The sequence below is a fragment of the Lates calcarifer genome, linkage group LG6 (genome assembly GCF_001640805.2).
Source record: "Lates calcarifer isolate ASB-BC8 linkage group LG6, TLL_Latcal_v3, whole genome shotgun sequence".
Classification (NCBI taxonomy): Eukaryota; Metazoa; Chordata; class Actinopteri; family Centropomidae; genus Lates; species Lates calcarifer.
The window spans coordinates 3,328,796-3,351,995 of NC_066838.1; the positions used below are offsets into that span (position 1 = coordinate 3,328,796).

General features: G+C 43.0%; 1 protein-coding gene across 2 annotated transcripts; it reads right to left on the reverse strand.

Moving 5' to 3' along the window:
• Window positions 1-1,874: 1,874 nt before the first annotated feature.
• wu:fa11c10 (protein FAM110B) lies at window positions 1,875-22,981 on the reverse strand. Of its 2 annotated transcripts, none has more exons than XM_018679006.2 (3): window positions 22,871-22,981; window positions 5,390-5,817; window positions 1,875-5,010 (listed from the first exon to the last, which is right to left on the reverse strand). In XM_018679006.2, the coding sequence occupies exon 3, from the start codon at window positions 4,998-5,000 to the stop codon at window positions 3,576-3,578; it is 1,425 nt and encodes a 474-aa protein (XP_018534522.1). In that variant the 5' UTR covers window positions 5,001-5,010; window positions 5,390-5,817; window positions 22,871-22,981; the 3' UTR covers window positions 1,875-3,575. The 2 variants fall into 2 exon arrangements, with proteins under 2 accessions (XP_018534522.1, XP_018534520.1); XM_018679004.2 differs by lacking the exon at window positions 22,871-22,981 and adding an exon at window positions 14,361-14,537.
• Window positions 22,982-23,200: the final 219 nt, after the last annotated feature.

Below are 23,200 nucleotides of genomic sequence, written 5' to 3' on the forward strand. Positions count from 1 at the left end.
CTCCAACTCCCAGTCTCTTCTTTAGAGGTTGATTTAGCTGCTTGATCTGTCCCACTGACAAACATCTCACTTCAGTAACATTATGTCTGTGCTGGTACTGTTTGCTAATGTTATCACTTCTTGAAGAAGTAACTCATTTACAGACTAAATTCATCTGAAAATTCGACAGGAAGCAGCAACAGAACAGCTGAGTGCAGAGCTGCTGATCTCATTTACTGGATGTTAAAGTACCAGAGTTGCACAGCTGCTCCGAAACTCAGGTTATTTGCTCATGTAACAAGAGATGACACATTACTTCTCCATATGCTCTTGTAGCATCTGTCTCATTTCCCCCTATATTTCTCTGTTCTTCCCATTTCTTTCTCTCTCCACCAACTTCCTCTTTCGTCGTCTTCCATGTCTGAGCCTTTAAACTGCTGCGATCTGTGGCTCTTTTAGATCTCTGCATCTCCCTCTCCCCTCAGCGTCGCTGGCTGTTAATCAGAGCTGCCTGGGACATCAGGCGGCTGCTGTCATGATGCCCAGCCCCAGGCTCCAGGCAGCAATATTTATCATTTTCAACAGCGTGCTCCACTCCACCACACTTCTCCAGTCCTCCAGCCACCCACATCTTCTAAACCAGTAAATTGTGAGAGTGGTAAATCAAGGCCATATTCTGGAGGAGATCATGCATGCAATGATGCCATGATGTAACGGGATCATGATTTCTGACAAGTGAGGAACTCTGTGGAGTGGTCACAGGCCTGAAGGAGGCAGGAGCCACAGCAGAGCTGTCTGAAAGCTCTGTGACTGTATAATTCAGACAGAAACCCAGACAGAAACTACCAAAAGTCAGAGGTGATTATCAGAAGTGATCCTGGGAGCGAATCTGTACAGAGAAAACATGCAGAAGGAAAACTGAATCTGATCCCTGACTGCTCAGACAACCTGAGTGGTATAGTAGAGTTCATATGATTAGTCACATGAAAACAGCTTGTATTATGGGAAATGTAAGAGCCAGTATTTTTGGATATCTCAGCCTCTGCTGCTTCAATGTAGATCACATTTTTTATCAGCTAAATAGCTGGAGTATCACTTTCTGAAACCACCTGTATGTTTGAAAAGTGGCTTTGAAAGATTCAATTTCAGAATGATAAAAAAAAAGTTCAGTCCTGCAGGATAATCTACTTCTCTGTCATCAAAACTGTGCTACCTGCATTATTAAATCTGCATTTGTGAGCTACAAAGAGTCACCTTTCAAACATACAGGAGGTAAAAACTAATACAAACAGATATTTAGCAGAGTATTCGTGTAATCTTCCTGGCCTACCTTCCTATGTACAGCTCTATGAATGGATACATTTTTAGTGTGGACAGCCTCAGTAGCCACCCATTCATTTTACACTTTTATTGAGCAGTTGCTCTCTTAAAGAGGATCCAGAGCTCTGAGACAGGGTGTGGTGGTGAGGAGAAGGTGGAGGGTGGGGTCGTCAACAACAACTCACCAGACTGCAGTCTGTGGCACACAATAATACAACTTGTGCAATTTCATGGGAGAGACTTAATGACAGACTGTGAGCCTGAGAAGAGAGTGAGAGATTGTGTGTCCACATTTTGCCGTCTAAATAACGGAGCAGTACAATCAAATTGTGTCAATTATTAATGCTGAAATGAGATTTGACAGGCCAAACACATGCCTGTGCTGAGCTGGACCCGCACCAGATTTCAGGTTATCAACTGAGGACTTGGCAGCAGCGCTTCATACACTCCCAAAACACTGAAGAAATCAGAGGAGTGGCTGTGTGCAGCCATATGGTGGAACCAGGTGGGTCTATCCTCGCATTTACAGTCAACCTCAAAGACCAGAAAAACAAGAAAAACAGTGGACAAGAAGATACTTTAACATTTTTTATTAACGGTTTAGAATAGACCATGGTAAATCATTTTGGATCTTCACTTGTGGATTCTTTGGGCATCCAGTGCCAGATTCAACAGCACACTTTGTTCACTGTCGCTGCTATCGTGTTCTCCAGCCCTCTGATCTGACCGCCACCATTTGCCGCTCTTCATCTGTCTGTCATACGTACAGGTAGGAAGAGGAAAAGCTGGCTGGTGCACAAAACTGAACATCCTGAAAAGCTAGAGGAGCTCGATGCAGAGGGTGGAGAGCCTGACAGGGGAGACAGACCTCCTCTCTCTGTCTCACTGCGACAAACAGGAAGTCAAATAAATATACAACAGTCTCACGTTCTGCAGTGCTCCCCACGGAGCAGCAGGGCACGTTACACGTAGCATTCCCATGTACAACATTCGCACTTGTGACTGGTGCCTGTATTTGCATGTGTTTAAATGTGATCCTATATATACTGTAGTTGTAGTAGATGTGGTCCGATTGCACTTAAGAGCAAAAAGATTGAATTCTGTACACAATCCTCCAATATTAAAAATACATTAAATTATATTTTCCAAATAAATATTGGTCCATTTTCATTAGTATGTCTAGTACATCTTCCTGAGACACTTTCAGAACCACAGACATTTATACACCATAGATATCTTTTTTAATCCATGAGTATACTCTTTTCAGTCTTCATTTACCCATCTTTTGATATTCTCTCCATCTCTCTGGAGGCAAAATAACTTTTCATGCTACACTTACTTCAACCATCCATATGAAGTCAAATGTCATCCATATGAGATCATCCCTTATCATATGACTTGCTCTTTCATCCGCGCCAAGACATACATAGTAAACAGATTTCTCTCACTGCACCAGTGCAGTGTAATCCAAGACATGAAACCATGTTACAGATGCAAACAGGCATCTAGACAATGTTACAGTCAGATATATAGACACCACTAACTGCAGTTGCTACCATATTTACTGTAATTGACCTGAATGTACATCTGTTCCGTGAAGTGATTACCTGTGCGAGAGTAATATGTGTGCTTGGTTGAGATGATTAAAGTAAATGTATACAAATGTTTCACTCACATGCTGACAAAAATGTGTATAATAACAGTCTTACAGCCAAAAGGTTTTTGAAAATACAAATTTGTTTATGGAAGCTTTTTTCGTGACGTTTCACAGTATCAACGTGGTTCTCTTCCTGGCTTGCTCAACAGTCACCACACTGTAGCTCTCTGGCAGTGTGTTGCCAATTTCCAGTTTGACTTTGTGCTGCCAAGCTCTGATACACACATACACACACTCACACACACACACATTAAGTACCTTTACATGAGGAACCACAATCACAAACATCATCTGGCTTCATCCTCATCATTTATACCAGTCTATTATTGCTTTCATATACCAATATTGTTATACAAGATCAAGTGAAGGAAAGGGGAAATGTATTGTCCATCTAGTTTCGCAGGGAGGCAGTCCTGACTTGCAGCCCAGATAAAAATTTCCATAACAAAAGTGAGTCTTCACAAGAAACAGAAAAAAAACAACTACTGGATTATCCATAAACGTGATGTAAGGCAGCAGAAGATGAACATTTGGGCTTCCCTTCTTCAGACATGTGTACACATACAAATAGTACTACTTCCCTGTTCTTTCTTTGAAGTTCTTTCAAGTCCTTGTTAGTCTATACGTTAGAGACAGCATTGTTAGTGTCTCGCGCCTGACGAATCCCGTATAACCACTTGATGACTCGAGCGTTCCTCTCAATGACGGAGATGCCGTAGGGGACCCGTTCATTGGCCCTGGCAGGCCCGTCCTCGTCATCCTCGTCTCGTTCGTCCTCCCTTGCCCGGTCAGCCTCGTCTCCGCACTCCGAGCTGGGCGTGCTGACACTGCGGAGCTTGGAGATGGACACAATGTCTGAGTTGGCTCTTGTGAAGCGCTCCACTCCACCCATCCCCTCCACTTCCTCCGGGTCCAGCCCGCAGTAGTTAAAGAATCGTTCTAGGTCAGCTGTTGCGCGGGAGTAGCGGTCACTCAGGTCTGATTTTGAGCGGTGCAAGGATGGGTGCTTACGGGCAGACCCCTTGGAGCTGGCGTTTGATATACGGGTGAAAGCGGGGGAGGCCGGTGGGATCATACCTGCTCGGCCCAGCATGGGACTGGGTGGCAGATAGGCTGGAGGGGAGGAGAGGGTTTGGGAAGGGGTGTTGAGCAGTGGGTGGGTTTGGATTTGGTTGTGAGCGGGTGGAGGAGGTGGCGGAGGTGGAACCTGGGGGTGTGCAACTTGGCCCTGGGGAGTCTGTCTGGGCCTGAGCTGGGGCTGCAGCTGGGCCCTCTGGGGCTTCCTTATCTCCGCCTGAGGGCGAACATCCACCCTGCGCACAGTCACTGAGTTAGGGGAGCTATACGGTGCTGGAACTCCAATGCGCGGCGCTCGTGCTGGGATAGGGGGTGGACGTCGGGTGAGTTCTGCTGCAGGGGTCCGGAGGTTGTTGTTGAGCGGAGAGGACTTGCAGGAGGAGGTGGATGAAGAGTTGGTGGTGCCGTGATTCAAAGGTTTGAGGTTGTTGAGGAGTCGGTTGCTCCTCTCTTGCTCTGCTGACAGGCTACTGCCGATGCTCTTAGCTCCTGATGAAGGAGATGAGGAGGAGGGGGAGGTGGAGGAAGATGACTGGGAACAGGGCAGTGGTCCATCACACACATCATTGATTAGATTATTCAGAATATCCAAGTTAAGAGCTGGTCCTCTTCTCCCCCCTGATCCCTCTCTCCCTCCTCCATTCTCCACATCCACTGGGCAGCGGGGAACTTTGCGGGCTGGAGGAGTGCTGATCTGGCACTGGAGCATCATCCCTGGAGGAATGAGGGGCTTGCGTATGATTGGTGGTTTGATAGGTGCCTGACGGGTGAGAGCCACCTGCTGGCTCTTAACGTACTTGGCCTTGTCTGCCTCCAGACGCTCTACTGCACTCAGTTTACGGGCCCCTGGCTCAGCCTGACGACGGAAGTAATCTGGACCCTTGTTAAGTATCCTGAAGGGCATGGCTGAGGTAAAGGGAACGCCAGCTAGACGGCCGTCTGATGGCCGCAGGGTTTCCACCGGCATGCTGGAGGAACTGACAGAGAGAAAAGATTTTCAGTCGAAAGGTTTTTCAGACAGCAAAGAGTGAATGAACAAGAGCTAAGAGAAAGAATAAGACAATGATTTACTTCACTGGGTTTATTGTGTTAAATGTAAATCAAAAATGTAATGTTTTATAATGTAACAACCAGAATGTTGTGAACATGAGGAGGTGTAGGGTAAACTGAGCTGACAGAAGGAGAGGTGGGTGAGAGTGAGGTTTTAATGGTCACTGAACATCCTTTTAGAGCTCCCACATGTCCTCTCTAAGCTTAAGAAAATAGCTCTTTTGTACTCTCTCTTTTCTTCCCACTCTCCTCCCCCTCCTCCCAGCCTTGCACCCTCACTCCCAGAACCCCCTTTAACTTCCTTACCGGTCGCTGTGCTGCTGCTCTCACTTCTCTCCCTTTCTTCCTCCTCTCTTCTCAGTTGCCCTTCTTGCTCTTTTATCCGTCCTTTTTCCCAGTCCAGGCTCAGTGAAAGGATACTTGTGGGACAGGGTCAGTCGGGGTCAAATTCCACATCAGGCCTGGCCGGACCACCTCTATGAGCTCAGTGGTGACCCAGAAGGGGGTTAGGCTGCAGATTGGGGTCACCGGTCAGCCACAGTGCAGCTGATGGGAGCTCACTATCCAAAATGCAGGTCTGGTAGATGAGCCAGCAGAGATACTAGCAACACGACAGCCTTTATGATCCCCCTCACGATCTCCGTCCAACTCGTCTGTTCAGCCGCCGTCCGCCTGTCCAGCTGTGATCATACACAAAAAGCCGGCCGGCAACTCAGCTGGAGAACCCCACAGTCCTGGAGAGGGTTAAAAACAGATGAAGTCCAAGTCAGATAACGGTAGAACAGTAGAACTGTGTTTTTCTGCCTGTCTCACATGAACAAAAACATCCACACACACTGATACACACACACACTCTCACACACACACACACTTCTCCGGCTGACAAACGGGGGACTCTCTTCAAAACTGAAGTGGAGCAGACGGGACAGGCTTTAATACCACGTCTGGCTCCTCCCAGCCGGCCAATCACACGTCAGGCCAGGAACCTCAGCGGTGCACAGGGGGCGGGGTGGTAGGCGGGAGGCGTGCTCGCATTGGTCCACCTCGAAAGGGATTCTGACCAATTGGACCCCTCCCCCCTCCAAGCACAACAAAACACTGAGGCAGGGTTTTCATTCAAATGAAAATTCTTTGAAAGGGAGAAAGGGGGGGGGAGAAAGCGAGAGGAGGACAACGGGCAAAACAGCTGCAATTTTTTACATTGACTTGCATCAAGCTCAGTGGGGTGCAATGAAAACACTGTGAAAAACACTGAAAGCCTGCACAACTGCTCCTCTTGTTTAGCTCTTTGTCTTCATCACAGTGGAGACAAAGTGTGGATATTGTGAACAACAGACACAGTAAACAATAGAGGATTATCTTATTCCCAATCTACTTCTGCTTTAGTTTAGTTTTTATTTTGACCTTTTAGCTGGTGCTTGTTGTGCAGTGGACCAGTGCAATGATTATGGTATCTAAAAACTGTAGTAACTGCTTCAACACTACCTCAGAGAAAAAGACACGTGAACAAAGACAGTAAGAGTTTTTCCCCATTTTCTACAACTTGGCACCCAATTACTCTCAGTTTTAGTTCAAAGCACTGCTGACGCACAGTGTTAATTTATTTTTCCTTCTTCCTCCAAGCTCTGATTTCAAGCTCCAGAAAAACAATTCTCTCCATCCCCCAAACATCCTCCACTTTTCACCACCACTCATCCCTCCTTATCGTTTACAACATTATACTCAAAGGTTACATCACACCCAGTCAGTGGGCCCGTTTCTCTCCCTCCCCCTCTCCCTCCCCCTCCTCACCTCCACCTCTAACATATCTATCCACACATTTTTAATTAGTCTTTTTATAGTCTTCTTTTCCCATCTCCCTCAACATGTGACCCTGTTTCCCCCACATCTCTTCCTCTCTCTCATCCCTGAACAGCCAACCAGCAGCAAACAGAGAGCAAAAGCTTGGACACACACACGCACGCCTGCTTTCAGGTACTTCAAGAGCTTTCACACAGAGTCACAGACTTCACTTTCATCTTAACCATGTGTCAAATCAAAGAAGAGTTTAAAATAGTCCAGCCTGAATTAAACACATTTGCATCACTGCAAATAATGATTCACAAACATGAGAATGCTCTGAGTGAGAAGAAAAATTCACATTATAGGCAAAGAGAGAAGGGACTGTTTAGTTTATTTCAGTTAGAGGAAGGAGATTTAGAGCCATTCAAAAGGGCTTAAATGATCTGATGATGGTGAAGGAGACACAGCTGTCTTCAAATCCCTGAGCTTTAAATAGTTAAAGGAATACTCCATTGAGTTACCATTCCACTTCTATAATGCTGTTGGACTCATGGTGGACACAAAAACACCAGAGATATCTTCTTTTTTGTCACAGCCTGGCTCGGACATTACCCACAAATGCAGGTCAACTGTGATGGTTTGATCAGAGATTCAGGTGTTTTCCACAGTATGTACCCCCCCATCACCTGGAAGCAGACTGCAATCTGAAGAATCAATGGAGTTTCCCTTCAACACACAAATTAATGTGTGGTGTGTGTCAACAAGCCAAGCACATGACACAACACTGGCTACTGCATAAAACATGTTTGGACCACAGTGCAGTAAACACACAAAAGACCACAGTAAAAACTGAAGAAAACCACTGACACTTAACACACACTGTATCTAGCCCAGAGAATATTTGAATACAAGCGTTGTAGAATCTTATTTTCTAAACAGTGTGTATCAATTTGTGTTTACATTTCTTATGATAAAGCACATGGGTGATCTTTTTTGTTCCAAAATATTCAAATACTTAAAAAATCCTGTTAGAAAGGGAAACTCCTCAGGAAACAGAAGGAAAAGACTTCGGTAACACCTTGGAAAAAGGGCTTCTGCCCAGCCACTCACACACTGAAACCACCAGCGTCAGCGCAATAGCCATAGGTAATTATAGAAATGGATGTATATGTGTCCATTCATAGAAATTCATCCTACAGAAGGACTTTACCAGAAATGGTGAAGACAAACTACTGGTCACAGAAACCTCAGCCACCTCAGGTTTAGTAGGCTGCGGCCTTGTCATTACCCTTACATAGGCCTCTCCTGAAAAAAACACATCCTTTTAGTCCAGATTTAGAGCCTTTTCATGTCCACAAAAAGACCAATGGCCAATGACTGGACTTTGTCATTTGGTTCCAAGGGAATGACACAAATAGTCTAACAGAGGTCCCAATTCAAAGTAGTAATGGCCGTAAAAGTGTATACATACTAACCTTTCCCCCTTTCTGCTTTTTCAACAACATATCACAATGTAAGGCTTAAAGGCTCCATCCCTGGTGGTGTACAGCAGGTCTATGACACACCCTTTACTATAGTGGACAAATCACAAAAAAGGGGGAAGCAATTGTTCAGGGAATGCTACACTCTGCTAACACAGGGTGTTAACAACCACACAAGAGCACATACAAAGATCCCCATCACACCCATTTAAAGCCCTTTCAGCTGATAACTAGAATCACATGATCCACTCATTATTCAGTCTCTTTGTTACCTTACTAACAGTTTAACCCTGGATACTGTCAGAGATGGAGACATTTAGAGAGAGTTTGATCTATGAAAAATTATTATTGTCAATATGAGGGTCTGATCATCTGGAACAAAAGACTAAAAAAAGTCTGATGAATGACTTCAAACTGCATGGGGATCAGATTTGGAAGTATGTAAATGAAAACCCAGTTAACTTCCTTCTTTATGACCGACATTGAGTGGAGCCATCTACATGCAAATACTACTGGCCTGGACAGTCCCCAGTCCTAAAAACAGCAGCTATTGTCATTTATCTCCTCATTGTGCAGGGTCAGACAGCTAAAGCTGATGTGAGGCTGATGTGTGTGCAAACAATGCTGTTATACCTCTGGCTGCCACAGAACAAGGTGTGAATTGATCAAGCATGGGCCCTTCAATCGGCGGTGTGTGTGAGAGTGACTTAGCATTAACTTCCTAGGGAAACAAAAACATCCCTCAGCCTGTTCTTCTTGTTTTTCTAACTTTCCGTCTTTTATTTTCCATCCATGTTCTGTTCTGCAGTTACACAAACAGCTGATGTCTCCAAAAGCGACGAGTGCACCACAGGCATCGACCACAGCAGCAGACCAAGGAATGATATTTCTATTCCATGGAAACTTGCTTGGTTCGATTAGCACAAAACTATGCTAACCGCTGTGTTGTCATGAATCTGACTGCTTTTACATTTTACTTTCCAACCACCATATTCATGGGTAATGATATGGCTTATGATGTGCTGCGTGTCTGAGACAGATTGTGTTTCATAGTGTCTGAGTGGGTGAGTGACATATTAACAAGCAACAGAGAGATCGGACAGAAAGACAGAGGTATGTCTGGATTTTTAATCCAGATTTCTATGACCGGAAATGTAGGAACGGATGGCAAAGAAAGATCCAGCTGAAAGGAAGAGATGACTAGCACCACAACTGACTGACCATGGTCATCTACCAATCATACATAACACTTGCATAACACTAATTATAGGGAGAGCTCATGACTGGGAGCAATTTTACTCACCAATATTTTCTAGTCCTTACTGAGTGACTGAATAAATAATAAACATCAGCACGTAAGGAAGTCAAATTCAGGAGGGGAGGAAAGAGGAAGGAGGTATCTGTCATATCTGAGTTTTTATATTTTTCTTCCTAGAATGTCCTGAAGCATGACAGAAAACAGGAAGAGGCAGCACCCTGAGGGTCCAAACATTGTGTGGACAGAAACAGGGCACTTTTATGTGTGTGTGTGTGTGTTCTGTGACGTCAGCCGGATTATCATATCGCAATGGCCTTGGTCCCAGCGGACATCGACCCCAGAGTGTATAGAAAACAAAAGAGACCCCACCTAGAGAGATCACCAGAAATCTGCTCCTGTCCAGTGTGAGGAGAAACAGGTCTAAACTAAATGAGTGTAGATAAGATGGTTTCACTGAACTGAGCTTAAGAACAATCCTCCTAGTGTTGGAGGAGATTCAGGATCAGAGGAAGTGTGCACTTAGATGCTAGAAAATTCTTTCAATCTTTGAGGAAAATCTCTGTATCATAAAGATGTTTTGGGAGAGTCACCTTCACCCCAAGCAGAGAGGGGTGGGGCGTGGGGGGTGCCTTGTGGCAAGTTAGTCAGCAGTGATTTCTCATGTTTGTCGCCCACTGGAGGGACGAACAGGAAGCAGTGACGCATTTCACAACAGGAAATGTGTGAGAAAGACAGAAAAACAAACAAGCATGCTCAGTTGGAGTGTTTGCTTCTGACTGGGTGAGTAACCATCAGGTTTACTCTGTATTACGGTGACCTTAGTGCATCTATTTCTGGGCACCTGGACCTGCCTCCTTGTCATGAAGTCCATACACAATGTCCTGGCAACAGCTGCAGAGGAATCACATGGTGAGGTAAGCTGTGGCACTGACTGTCCAATCTAACCACTGCTAACAAAGATAACAACACTGGAAAAAAACAAGACTCCTCAGTACAGATGTCAGATAAGCCCCTCAAGTCCAAGTGTTAAACATAGTCCACATCTATTTTTAAGAATCGCTAAATTTTTATTTGACTAATTTTCAATCGGGTGGAGATGGGAGGGAAGACACAAAGCTAATGTTCTGTTTCTGTTTCTGCCAAGTGCCTCTTCTGTGCTGCATCTTGCTCTGTCAGAAGTCAGTTAATAAGGACTTGCAGGCTGTTAACCGAGCTGCCGCTAACGATAGCACAGGTTGTTTCTAGATGCTCTTTAAAAAAAACAACAATGGGACAACAGGACATTTAGAGCTGCTGTTTGCTCAGCTTGTCTCTGTTTACTGAAGATCCAGATGTAGGTTGACAAAAATTCCTCATCTGGTTTAAGACTAGAGTTAGAACATTATAGAAAATGACAGTGACTTGATTTGTAACATTCAGAAAGTTGGATTTTTTTGTCACTGTCACAGCTACATCAGTTACAGTGTCTGGAAGATTTCAGGTTCTATGCTTTAGACTCAGCACCAACAAGACACACTACTGAGTACTAGTCTGAGGTGCATTCTTGATGCAAAGAGCTTGGGAGGTAAAGTTAGTGCATCTGTACACTACAGTGCAAAAAACATGACTCGACATGACAACATATTATTATTTTGGTTTGGGTGGAGAACACGTGTTAATTATAACGTCTCGATTAATCGACTTAAATTGGCTTTTAAGTCTTTTGAGAGAGATTATAACAGTTGATGTTTTTTATTTTAAGAGTTTCTATTTTTTATTTAACCATTCAACCCTTTTATTCTCTTTACCACTAACCTTGACAAAAAAACATCATAAAGTCAGAAAAAGATGTAAATTGCCCATAGACTGCAATGTAATCATGTTGTCTCTGCAATATTGCTGGAGTGAGGAACAGTGGATATTAAAGAGACAGGACAGGAAATAAGAGAGGAAGTACAGAGGGACCTTTCCATGACATTTCTACCATCTGACTAACTCTGGTCATGGCTGCTGCTTGAACACTTCAGGCTTTGACTCAGTAAAGCATCTTCCTAGTGTCTTCTGGTTGAATAATAATCTAACCTCATCACATATAGGTTCATACCCAAGTCAGGTTATGTGCGTGCAACACAAGCCCCAGCCCCACACACCAGTGGGACACCCCGGCTTCAGTTTTTCAGTCAATAAAAAGCTTAAAAGAAAGGTTCAATAGGTTATCAGTCACTCCCCCTCAGGGCTGATTTAGGGAGCTCCAAAGACAGCTAATGAAGACAGAGAGGGAAGCACCAGAGCACCAGACTTCACAGGATTCAACCTTTAAGGCCTTGGCTTCACCATGCAGTGCTGTGCAGTTATCAGCTCTGGCCATGCTGCTCATTTCGTACAGAAAACAGCTCTTGGCCGGGTGGAGAACTCAACTGACATGCATGACTGAAGTGTCTGGACTAGAAGGTTATGCAACCATTATATGCACTAGGGTCTAGTCAACTGCAAAAACAACCACTGAACCGTAAGCAGACAGTTATTATAGCATCTAGCTCCATCTTTGTACACCATCCCCAACTCGCTCCATCTATTGCTCTCCCCCTTAACCCCCCCCCCCCCCCCCATCTCTGCGTCTGTGGCCCCAGGAAACACACACATCCATGCACAATTACACCCAAGGGTGGGATGAGGAGGGGTCCAATAAAATTCTATCTCATGCGCATATGTGTAGCTGTGCATCCATGAATGTCAGCATCCTCATTTTCTCTGTTTATGTCATGAAGAGAGCTTTGACTGAGTAGGTAATCAGTGGAGAGCAGGTGGCTGAGTCTTCCCTCAGGAAAACTAAGCCCAGCAGCGAAGACAAACATATTTTAACATCTGCCATTTACCTATGCCAGCCAAATAGAGAGGTCTCACATTTTCATTCATTCACCCATTTAATGTTTAAAATGTTATAAGCGAGACAGTTACCTCGTTGACAACGGCAAATACAGCAGCAACTAAAAGTGGTATTTCACCGTCACAAGTCACTCACTCTAGTGATATGTACATCTTTGAGTGTGTTTTCCTTTTGTAAAACCCAGTGGAAAACATTAAAAAGGCTTCTCCTCCAAAATTCAACCTTTTATGATATAGTAGTAGCAGGCCAACTTTAGGTTTTAGTTGAGGAAGAAGATCCCACTAGGTCTGTTTTATTTCAGATATAATAAATATAATATGTTGGGTGACTATTTTTCTCCCTGTACTGGATAACAGCCCCTTTAGATCTACAATGCCTGTGGAGATTCTGGCATCACTGAGCCTCTAGAGGGTGAAATAACTGATCCAGCAAAGAATTTCTGCTGATTATGGAAACTGTTATGATACTCCATAAACTGATTTAAAAGTCTGGATTTTTGAAAATCTGAGTATGTTTAAATGTGTTTGGATCAATGGTTGAAGGCAACTCCTCTCATCTCACTCAGCTGGAGCTAATCTGTTAGATAACCACACACACACACACACACCTGGAGACATACGGGCAAGTGTGCTTATACATACTAATTCAATTACATGCCAACCACATACCAAAAGACACACAACTGCATGAAGCACACACCTCAACAATCACTTGCACATGTACACACAGCTCTACATAGCAACAGTGGAGCCTGCAGGCAAACAATTATGCATAGAGATAGAAGACCCCCCCCCAACACACACGCACACACACACACACACACACACAGAATGATGAACACATTCCAGAGACATGGAGGCGTGGACGCAATCACATACTGCTGTCCTCTGTCAGGCTACAGTGTCACCACACACACACACACACACACACACACACACACACTGCTGGGAGGGAGAGTGGTCACTGTGGAGTCGCCTCCATGGCTAGGCCTCACTGTTGGCTTGGATACATGGAGTGTTTTACTCACACTCACACACATACACACACCATTGGTTGCACACACAAGTACAAACACAGTAAGACTCATTCTTCAACAGTTAACCCTTTACAATCCCAGATTACCTCTCCACTGACAGAGAGGTGCTAAAAGTGAAAAGGTGAGTGCCTATTTGTTTTAGCCAACAGTCTTGTGTGATGTGCCATCATTCAACACATCTTTCTCTCCTATGCACATAAAACACAAGTCATCAGACTTTGTTCTTGACTTATTTTGATCTTTGTCCCTTATGAACACATTCGGTGAGATAATCACAGGCACGATAACACTCAGAAACACTTTCCTTCTTTGCTGGTAATCACATGTCAGCATCAAACAGGTACAATTCATGAACTCTGCCAGCCTGACGCACAGCCTCTCACCCTGTTACAGCTGAGAGGGTTGAGAGAATGAAAATAGTCCTGGAGCAGAGCTGCCAAATGTTATAATCAAGACCAGTATTTTTAGATTTGGCATACCATCTCAAGGACAAGGAAGCACAGGCAGCGACACAGAAAGAGACAATAGCTGCCTCTATTATAATGGAGGTTTTCAGTTGCTCTGTATTGTGTCCACAAGTGTCAGAGTAAAGACTTAATGCTTGTCCTCTTGCCATCATCCTATATTTGAGGTATTAGTATCAACCAATGACTGAATATCTTCATTTAAAAAGGAAATAAAAGAAAACAAAAGAATAAATCATTTGATTTAGTATTAGACATGCTTAAAAAAATAACTGTCTCAAAACATCACTCTGAAATATAAATTTGCTAAGCTTTGAGTACGCAGACCCAACCTACACAATGTCTACACACCGATCTGCTCAAACAGGACAGAAAGTAAAGTTTACTTACATGATGAGTACAAGCAGTAAGATCCCTAAACTGAGTTTCTCGAGTACATGAGTGGCGAGTTGCACTGAAAAAAGCAGGTAGGAGGTCTGAGTCTGCACCGTTGCTTTCAGCTGGTACAAGCACCAGTATGCCGGTATGTGTGTAGTGTGTTCCTGTGTGTGAGCGAGCCAAATAAACACTAACCTGAGCGTCTCTCTGCTCCTTATGGTTTATACACCAGCCTCCATCTCCTCCCACTGTGCTGAGGAAAACTCCACCCCCTCTATCTAGAAGCAGGAAGAGAGCTGAGAGAGCAGGAAACTAGAGCTTTTTCTTGTAATCACGTGATCTTCCTGACTCTGTCATTACCCTGTCTTTCCTTTTAAGTGCCATTCCTACTACCTATGGCAGTGACACAAGAGTGTGTAGTGGTGTATGAGAATTGGGTAAAGTATCACCTGTGATCATCATGATGAAAACACATCAGATATTAATGATCAATTAAACTGCATTAAAAGTACTTTTTCTAACCATCTAAATAAAACACAACATAACACAACAAAAGATAAAATCAGAGTGATAACTTTACCGAATTTAAAAAAACAGTAAAATCATAATTTTATAAACAGTGGTGTAGTGTTTTGGAATCTGATAAATCTTCAAACTCATGGACAAACTGGACTGCCATTATAATATTTCTATCTGAAAAACCCACACCAATAAAGCCAACTGCATTTTTCAGGCTGTTTTCTGTCTGAATGACTTAGAACTTAAAATCAGTAAATGCACGTGTCTCCATTCCTATCAGTAGTTTATTTCACTTCCTGCACACCGTGGCTGAGCTGCCCTCCCTCCTTACAATCCAAGCACACACAGCAGTGCTTATTTAAAGGAGTCAGCAGGGCGGGGTGCAGCAGACCAACTTGTGGTACACACACACACACACACACACACACACACACACAAACACACACACACTGAAACATATGTATACAAACCAACACACAGAATCAGACACCCACACCCATGATCTAAAGACAAACACATGCAGTGTGTGCAGTGGTCAGTTGTTCTCCAGAGGCAACAGCAGGGAGCGGACTTCCACTCAGACTCCTCACTGTAGGAAAAGCAAGTGGCTGCTCTGAAGTTCAAAACACACAGCGGGAGCCAACAAGGCAGGATGATAAATATTTCAGCTGGGTCAACAAATTCCGACACCTTCTCTACCTCTGTTAACACCACCAATCACACTCTCCTCCCTTCCTTCCTCCCCTTCCTTCCATCCCTCCTTCTGAAGAACGAGCCTGGCTGACAATCACATCTTTATCTCCTCTGTTTTTTGTTCCTCCTCTCATATCTCTCTTCTTTAACCTTTTGTGTCATTCCTCTCCTCAACTGTCTTCCTCCCCTCCAGCCAGTCCCTGTCACATCTTGAGAAAGCTTTGTGATCTCTCTGCCATCAGGAAATACTTTTAACATAACACCCTGTGAGCATCCCTGCTGCCCCTCTGGCGGTGATAACGCATCTCTCCATGAGAACACACACCTTTGCTCGGAGACACAGAGGAGACAGGTGGATTAAGAGTATTAGTGTGAGTGTGTAGTGCCTTCTCATTTGGCCAAATACTCTGTGATCCATGATACACAGTCACATGCTTATTCACCCACATAAGGATAAGTCTATATTGACACCCCACTGAAAGTTTACTAAACACACACCATTAGCTCTATTCACAATTCTCACTTTTGATTCATCAGTTGGAAATGTTTTTTTATAGTGCCCACTAAAAGAAGACGAGGAGTGTAAAGTTACTGCAGGTCTAGGTTCTTTCTCTTATATCAAAATCAAAAGTTCCATCACTTGTTGCACACGCACACACACACATACACACACACACACACATATATACACACACACACACACACACATTCCACAAATGCAGGGACTCACAAGGCTAACATCTCACATTACTGCTCACATTACACACTGGCATGCCCAAGCAGGCCCTGTCCCTGTCACCCTGCATCCTCATTTGGTGCAGATACCAACCTGCACACTCTTGAGAAAATCAGACAGAACTGAATGAGAACAGTCTTGAGATTCATGTAAAAAATGAATAAAACTTCTCCATTACCACTGTAATGACACAGGCAACAAACACAAGCAGGCCTGTGGTCTTAAACCCTCTCACAATCTGCTCACATTTGCAATTCATGTCGCAAATTTGACCATGTAAATGGGATTATTTCACAAATGATAATAGATGACAGTTGAAATTCAAATTTCTAGAGGGACCTGTTTTGAGGCCTGGTTGCACGGACACTCAGTGTATGCTGACTCTCACGTGCTCAATCATGCTGCAAACAGACAGAGCAAATATTTTGGACTTGTTTAAACATTAAGATTTCTTTAGGGCAACATGTGACATGTTTCAAAGCCCCTGACCCATTTAAAAAAATGAATAGTGCAAATAAACAAACAACTGAGCCCCACAGCAGAGAAAACTCTTTATTCAATGCAAATAAAGAGTGTTAATATTTTAAAGAGAGCAGTGATATTTGTGTCCCTGCTGGCCCTCTGAATGAACTTGATATCCTCTTCAAACAGTTGAGGGACATTTTTCCTCTACCTGAACAGATGTGCCTGACACAGTGAAGGACACCACCTACTATATGTCTTCACAAACACAGAGCAACAGGATCGTACATTGTATTAGAGTTAGGTTATATGATGATACATACAATGAGACAACACCACACAAGTTCTGCAGAGGCAGCTCTTCCTTTAAAATCTCCTATTGTCCTAGGCCACTGAGGGCAATATTTCAAATTAAGAGGCACATGCACATTAACCTTGAAAGAAGATTTCATAGCAACCACTTCCACTCTGTATTACAGGCACCTCCATTAAGCTGGGAGTCAGCTAAGATATTCTCTAAGAATCAAGCCTCAAAAACATTAGATCTGACGATTCCCATATTTAGGGCTGCAATTAATGAATATTGTTATTATGAATTAATCAGTTATTTTCTCAGTTGAGATAACTACATTTTGACCTTTTCCACTGAGTTCATCTGGACTGTGCTCTCACGTGCAACTCTGCAGACAGTTTTGAGCCACATAAAGATAGTATTGTAACGGTGATCCCAACAGCAGGGATCTGTAACACACAGACATGTTAAAGCTGTGTGTTTGAGCTTTCTGGTTAATAGGTCAGTGGGTCCAGTGTGGAGGGGGCAGGGTAAATAATGGTTAACCAGAGGCATGTTGCTAAATCGCAACCTTTAAACAGCCGGAGGCACTGACAACAGGCAAAGGGCAGAGTCTCTCTCACGTGTAGCGAGGAAGCATGGCCCTCTGGGAATGAAGAAAGGAGGGAACACTGGCATCCGTACGGCTGTCGTTTGTCTGGGAGGGATGGGGCAGATTGTTGACTAGGGAAGATCCTCCAAAAATACATGAGCAAACACACCCACATGCAAATGCTCTTCCCAGCTCATACAGTGTGAGTGTGTAGAGATTCACGAGGAAACTGATGAGCACAAACTTTCACAAACTCATCAAACCAGATACTGTATTTGTGTAGTCATCGTTGATTCAGTCTTAACTGTCTGGTTCCCAGCCTCTGACCCAATTACGAGAAATGACTCAATCTCTGTGTGGGCTATAGACATATACTGTAAATACTACAGTATACTGTAAGTACTACTTCACCTGGCAGAAACAGACAGCAAAACACCCCAGAGCCAGCCTTTCAAAAAGCAGATGCATCTACAAACATATTTTCTTAATGTAGAGGTCAGATCAGCTGTCAGCTGCATTACAAACAAAAATGAACATTTTGCAGGACACCAACATCATGCAAGGTCCTCCTCTCCATGTTACCTCTCATCCAGCAACTCACTGTCAGTTTGTCTCTGCCTCACTCAAGACAAACTGTTTGCATGTGAGTCCTCAGCTGCTGACCTCCAGAGTTCAGCAGACAGAGACACAGCTTCCCAGGACAAGGAGTCAGACTGACCTCATTCCTCAGGGGGATATTCAGCCAAACTGGGAGCACCCAAGGGCCAATGACTGAAGGGAACTCAAGCCACATGACTCCTACTGTCTAGGATATTTGGGCCAGAGAGGGTTTAACCGGACTGTTTCACAGAAGGCCACTCTTTTAAAGTGAGGCATCACACCAGTTTGTAATGCTGATAACAAGAAAAACACTTAAGTCAAATTATGCATGAGAACTGATACCTAATCATGCCACTATAGTTAAGTCTATGTTGATGTTCCATTTCCATTTCAAGATTGGTTCAATTTGAGATTTTACACATGAAACGGTGTTCACTCAATCACTGGCAGCAGGAAACACACTTTGCTCAACTACTCTGTCAGAAATATAGCAGAAGACAAGCTGTGTCAGTTTACATCAGATTATGAATATTTTCTGTCATCTTTCAGAAAAAAACCCTAACCCTAAGAAAAAAAAAATCACTGTACCTATATTTGTACTCATGCACACTATGGTGTGCAGTGAATGCAAGCTCGTCTCCCGAATTTAGTCTGGTGGGGTTAGATAATAAAATGATCTTTCATACTTCTCACACCACTGTTTATGAGAGTCATATGAAATGTGTGCATCTTATTTAGTAATATGGGAAACAGCACAAGTAGCACCTATGCACATGACTGCATGAAGAATCGCTCATTGTGTAATGCTAGACCGTATCTGTGGCTCTCTGTGTGCAGCTATGTTGTAAACTCTGGCCAAGTGGAGCAGATTACTTTGCCTGGTCTGAAAAATGATGGCAACATAACATGACCTCATCATCACATGGCAGTGCAGATTAACTGCATACAAAGTTACATCAGCACCAAGATAAAGGCCAAACATAGGTAGCACCACAGACCTGACGACAGCCATGCAGAGACAGAGAGAGAAAGAGAGAAAGGAGAACAGAGAAATAGAGACAATCATTTTAGCCATGGAGCTTCTGAGCCAGTCTCTGTGACACAGTGAATAACGCATATTTCTGGCAGTGTGGTTTTTCCTGTGGCATCACTTGAACCAAACTCTCCTCATGTTGAACCTGGGAAAACTCAACTGAAATAGCACTTATTGTTTTTTCTTCAGAAAAACATGCATTTAGAGATGTAAAATCGAAGAGTGGGCTCTGCATAAAAAAACAAAACTCATTCTCCTATGTTGTTCTGCAACAATGATGCTGGCTATAATATTATAGGCCACAGCTAGTGGAGCATAATCTAGCCCAGGCCCACACTATTATTTGCTGGCTATTCATTGTGATGGATGGTATGCAGGTTTGGTAGGAAAAATATATTTTCCAGATAATCACAGACTTTATGTCCTATAGACTTTCTGGATGAGCCGGAAGAAAACAGAGAGCATCACCAGCATTAGCTACATTGGTTAGTTAGTCTATTATGCATGCCATCACAGCAGGCTGATGTAACAGTGGAGATTAAATGTTCCAGTGTGTCAGCCTGTGAGGCAGCTGTGTTAAGCACAAACTGTAATATTACCACCGCTGACATCTACGACAGTCCTTAATTAGAAAGGATTCCCTCATTTTTTCCCAGGCCAGCTAAATTCACGAGGCAACACCACCACTGAGACCAAAATACTGAAAAGTAAACAACAGGATGGACAGATGGAAAAAAAGAGATACTCTGAGAGAACAAACCTCATGAACCAAACCTCAAACAGGGTGTCTTGCTGGAGAACTGCTTCAGAATCTATAATACACTACATACGGAGCAGTGCAAGCATACATTTTAAAATGCTAACTATGTGTTTGTATTTGTCACAAAATTATTCTTCTCTGGCTTTCCTTTCTGAACCCAAATGTTGTTACCTCATTAGAACCTTTAGTTGTTGCAAAGAAGTAAAACATTCTAGATTTTCCACAAAGTAAAGTGCACAGCACATGCTCAGTGTAGTGCTGCAATATTTATAAGTTCTTTGCTGTTGGGGGATAACTGGTCATTTTGAACCTGAACCACCATCAGCTCTGGGAAACTGTGAGGGACATTTTTCATTATTTCATGGCACTGAAAGAATAACTTTGGTATTTTTGAACCTGGGCCTTATTTTCCCATGTTTTGGGGTGTAAATAACTGACAGGGAAAAAAAAAATCTTTGGAACAATATACTGAGTTGCCACAAACAGCTGCTGTAATATAATCCAATGGGCAATCGTCCATATTAAAGTACATCCACTTAAGTGCTTGCTTATTGAAGAGAAAGATCTTTTTTGTTTAATCAGAAAAACCACTATATATCATTACTAGACTCCATAGGACAAAAACAGTAAATTTTACCAAGCAGAACACATGAGCTGCTGAAATACTGCTGCCTCCACCAATTAGTTTCTTTGTGATACTGTATGATACTTCTTCCACCACTGAAAGTCATGGCATAAAATATTGAAAAATGCCCATGGTGAAGTGTCCATCTTCTCTTGCCAAACCAACAGTCCAATTTACAAACAGAGAAATACAGTAACAGAGTTAAAACACTCCTCTGCTGGAACAAGCAAAAGCTTGAGCTTGCAAAATGACTCAAACAATGAATCAATTACCAAAATAGTTCCTGATAGCTGATAACTGACTTATTGTTTCAGCTCTGGTTCTGTGTAGACTAAATCACCCAAAAGACAAAGTAATGGTGGCAACCTGACAAAACTGTCAGGAAACAGGAAAGATGTGGAGTGCTCTTCCTGAGAAAGCATCCTTTTAGTCATGCACAGTTTCCACAGGTGCCAAACAGTGGTTTACAATCAATCAAAAAGAAATTTAAGTGAATTCAAAATAAAGAGACTTGTCAGTAGTATTTAAGCATGACTGTAAAATAATTTTGCCCACCAGCTCTGCAAACCTATAAATCAAGTCAATCTGAGCTCTTGGGTTAGACAAAAGGCTCTGTTACTAGTGGAGTATAATTAGCAATCATCTTCCAAGTGCATTACATAAGCTGGAGCCCATCTACTGCTTTGATACCACTGATGTAAAAGTACACCCCCTGGACAGGACACTAGTGGGTTGTGGTGAGCCCCTTTCTAGCTGCGGGTACAAACTTAAAACCCCCATAAGCTTCTTTCCAGACACCATCAACCTATACACTTCCTCCCATTTGATGTTTCCCCTTGTCTAAATGAAGGAAACAAAGTCTCTGCATATTCTTCAAAAGATAGATGTGAATAACAGTGGGCAGTTCTGCTCCACTGCTAAATGCATCCTGTCATGAACTGTTATTAACATCTGAAAAGTCATATGCTTTTTCCATTAAAATATAAGCAATAGAGTCAGACTTCCAGTCGGCGACTGTTTTTCTTGTTTTTCCTGAGATGAATACTCACTCACAGAGGGGCCCATAAAAAAGACTCTGTGTGGCGCAAACTGACTTTTGTAGGCTGCGGGATGCACATTCCTAGCCTGCAAATGATTAGGAATGGAAATTACAAGCTAGTGTGTTAGTTACTGTTGCCCAAGGTGGACACCTTCTGTGAGTCCATTACTCTCTTTGGTGAGTACAAGCCAATTATTGAACCAGCATACTTTGGCTAGTCAACTTTTCTCACGTTATAGTTTATATTGTGGTGGCAAGAGGAGCCAGTGGTTCAACAAATAGCCTTTCAACAAAAAGAGGCATGGTCAAGCAAAACAAAAACAACAATTCAGTCAGATTATGTGGCTAAGTTTCTGTTGGTGAAGCTGACCTTTGACCTCCAAGCAAACAGGCGTAGAGAACATAGAAGAAGAGAAGAAATATCACCCCATTTAGTCATCTGCACAAAAATCTGGAGTTTTAAGCTGGCTCCAGACTAAACCTGCTGATTCAAAGAGAAGGGGTCAGGCCAATACAGGAAAGGACATCTGACTCAACAGCAGTACATTTCAGGCCTTGACTTCCTGCTCTGATGGAGAAAAAAGGAACTGCTCCCCTGCTTCTGGCGAGAACCTGTGTGTACATATATCAACAGCCAAGCAGCATGAAACCTTGTGTGACCTTTAAACCAGACTACACTCATCCTCTAATACTCAAGTGGACTTCCTCTTTTTATGCAACAGTCATCTTGTTACCTCACAACCTCTTTACACTGTTCTAGGAATCAAAAAAACAGGATTGATTTCCCAACATAGCCTCTCCATTAAGATTATTTCTGCAGATTTCAGAGGAACTGAGATGGTTTCAGAGAGATAACAGAGCCACTACAGACCTAATGCGACATGAACAAAGACAACAAAGAAGGAATATTGCCTTTAAAAGCCACATTAACACAGTGTCAAATGAAAGGTGTACATATATTACAAGAAATATTTTTATATTGGTTATAACCAACTGCAAGGGACTGTGAAGTGAGTTCAAACCCTTGCTTTCACTGTTTTATTTCTTTTCATTCAATTTAATTAACAACCATTATGCTAAGGTTACAACAAAAGCTAGGTTCGTCACACGGGTACGCCACATTTATTGTTCCACATGACCACTTTAATTTAAAAATATAAGACCTACTCACCCGTGTCCACAACTTTTCTACTTTTCTACAGTCCAGCGAAGACAGTATGTTAACTTTTCGTGTCCGATATATCGAAGTGGGTATTTCATGGCATAAGTAAACCTTAGCGTTTGACCAGGTTATATTACCAACAGTCAGAAGTGTCCACTTTCACAGAAACTTTCAATGTTGGCGCGGATGATACCATTCGTGATCAGTGTAACAAGTAGGGTTTTGTCAATGTTCACCTACGAAACATATTACAACCTTTTTTAAAAAAAAAAAACCCCCCGTAACCGTCGATTCAATTATTGTAAAGCGCTGAATTAATTTAACATTATAGTTTATATT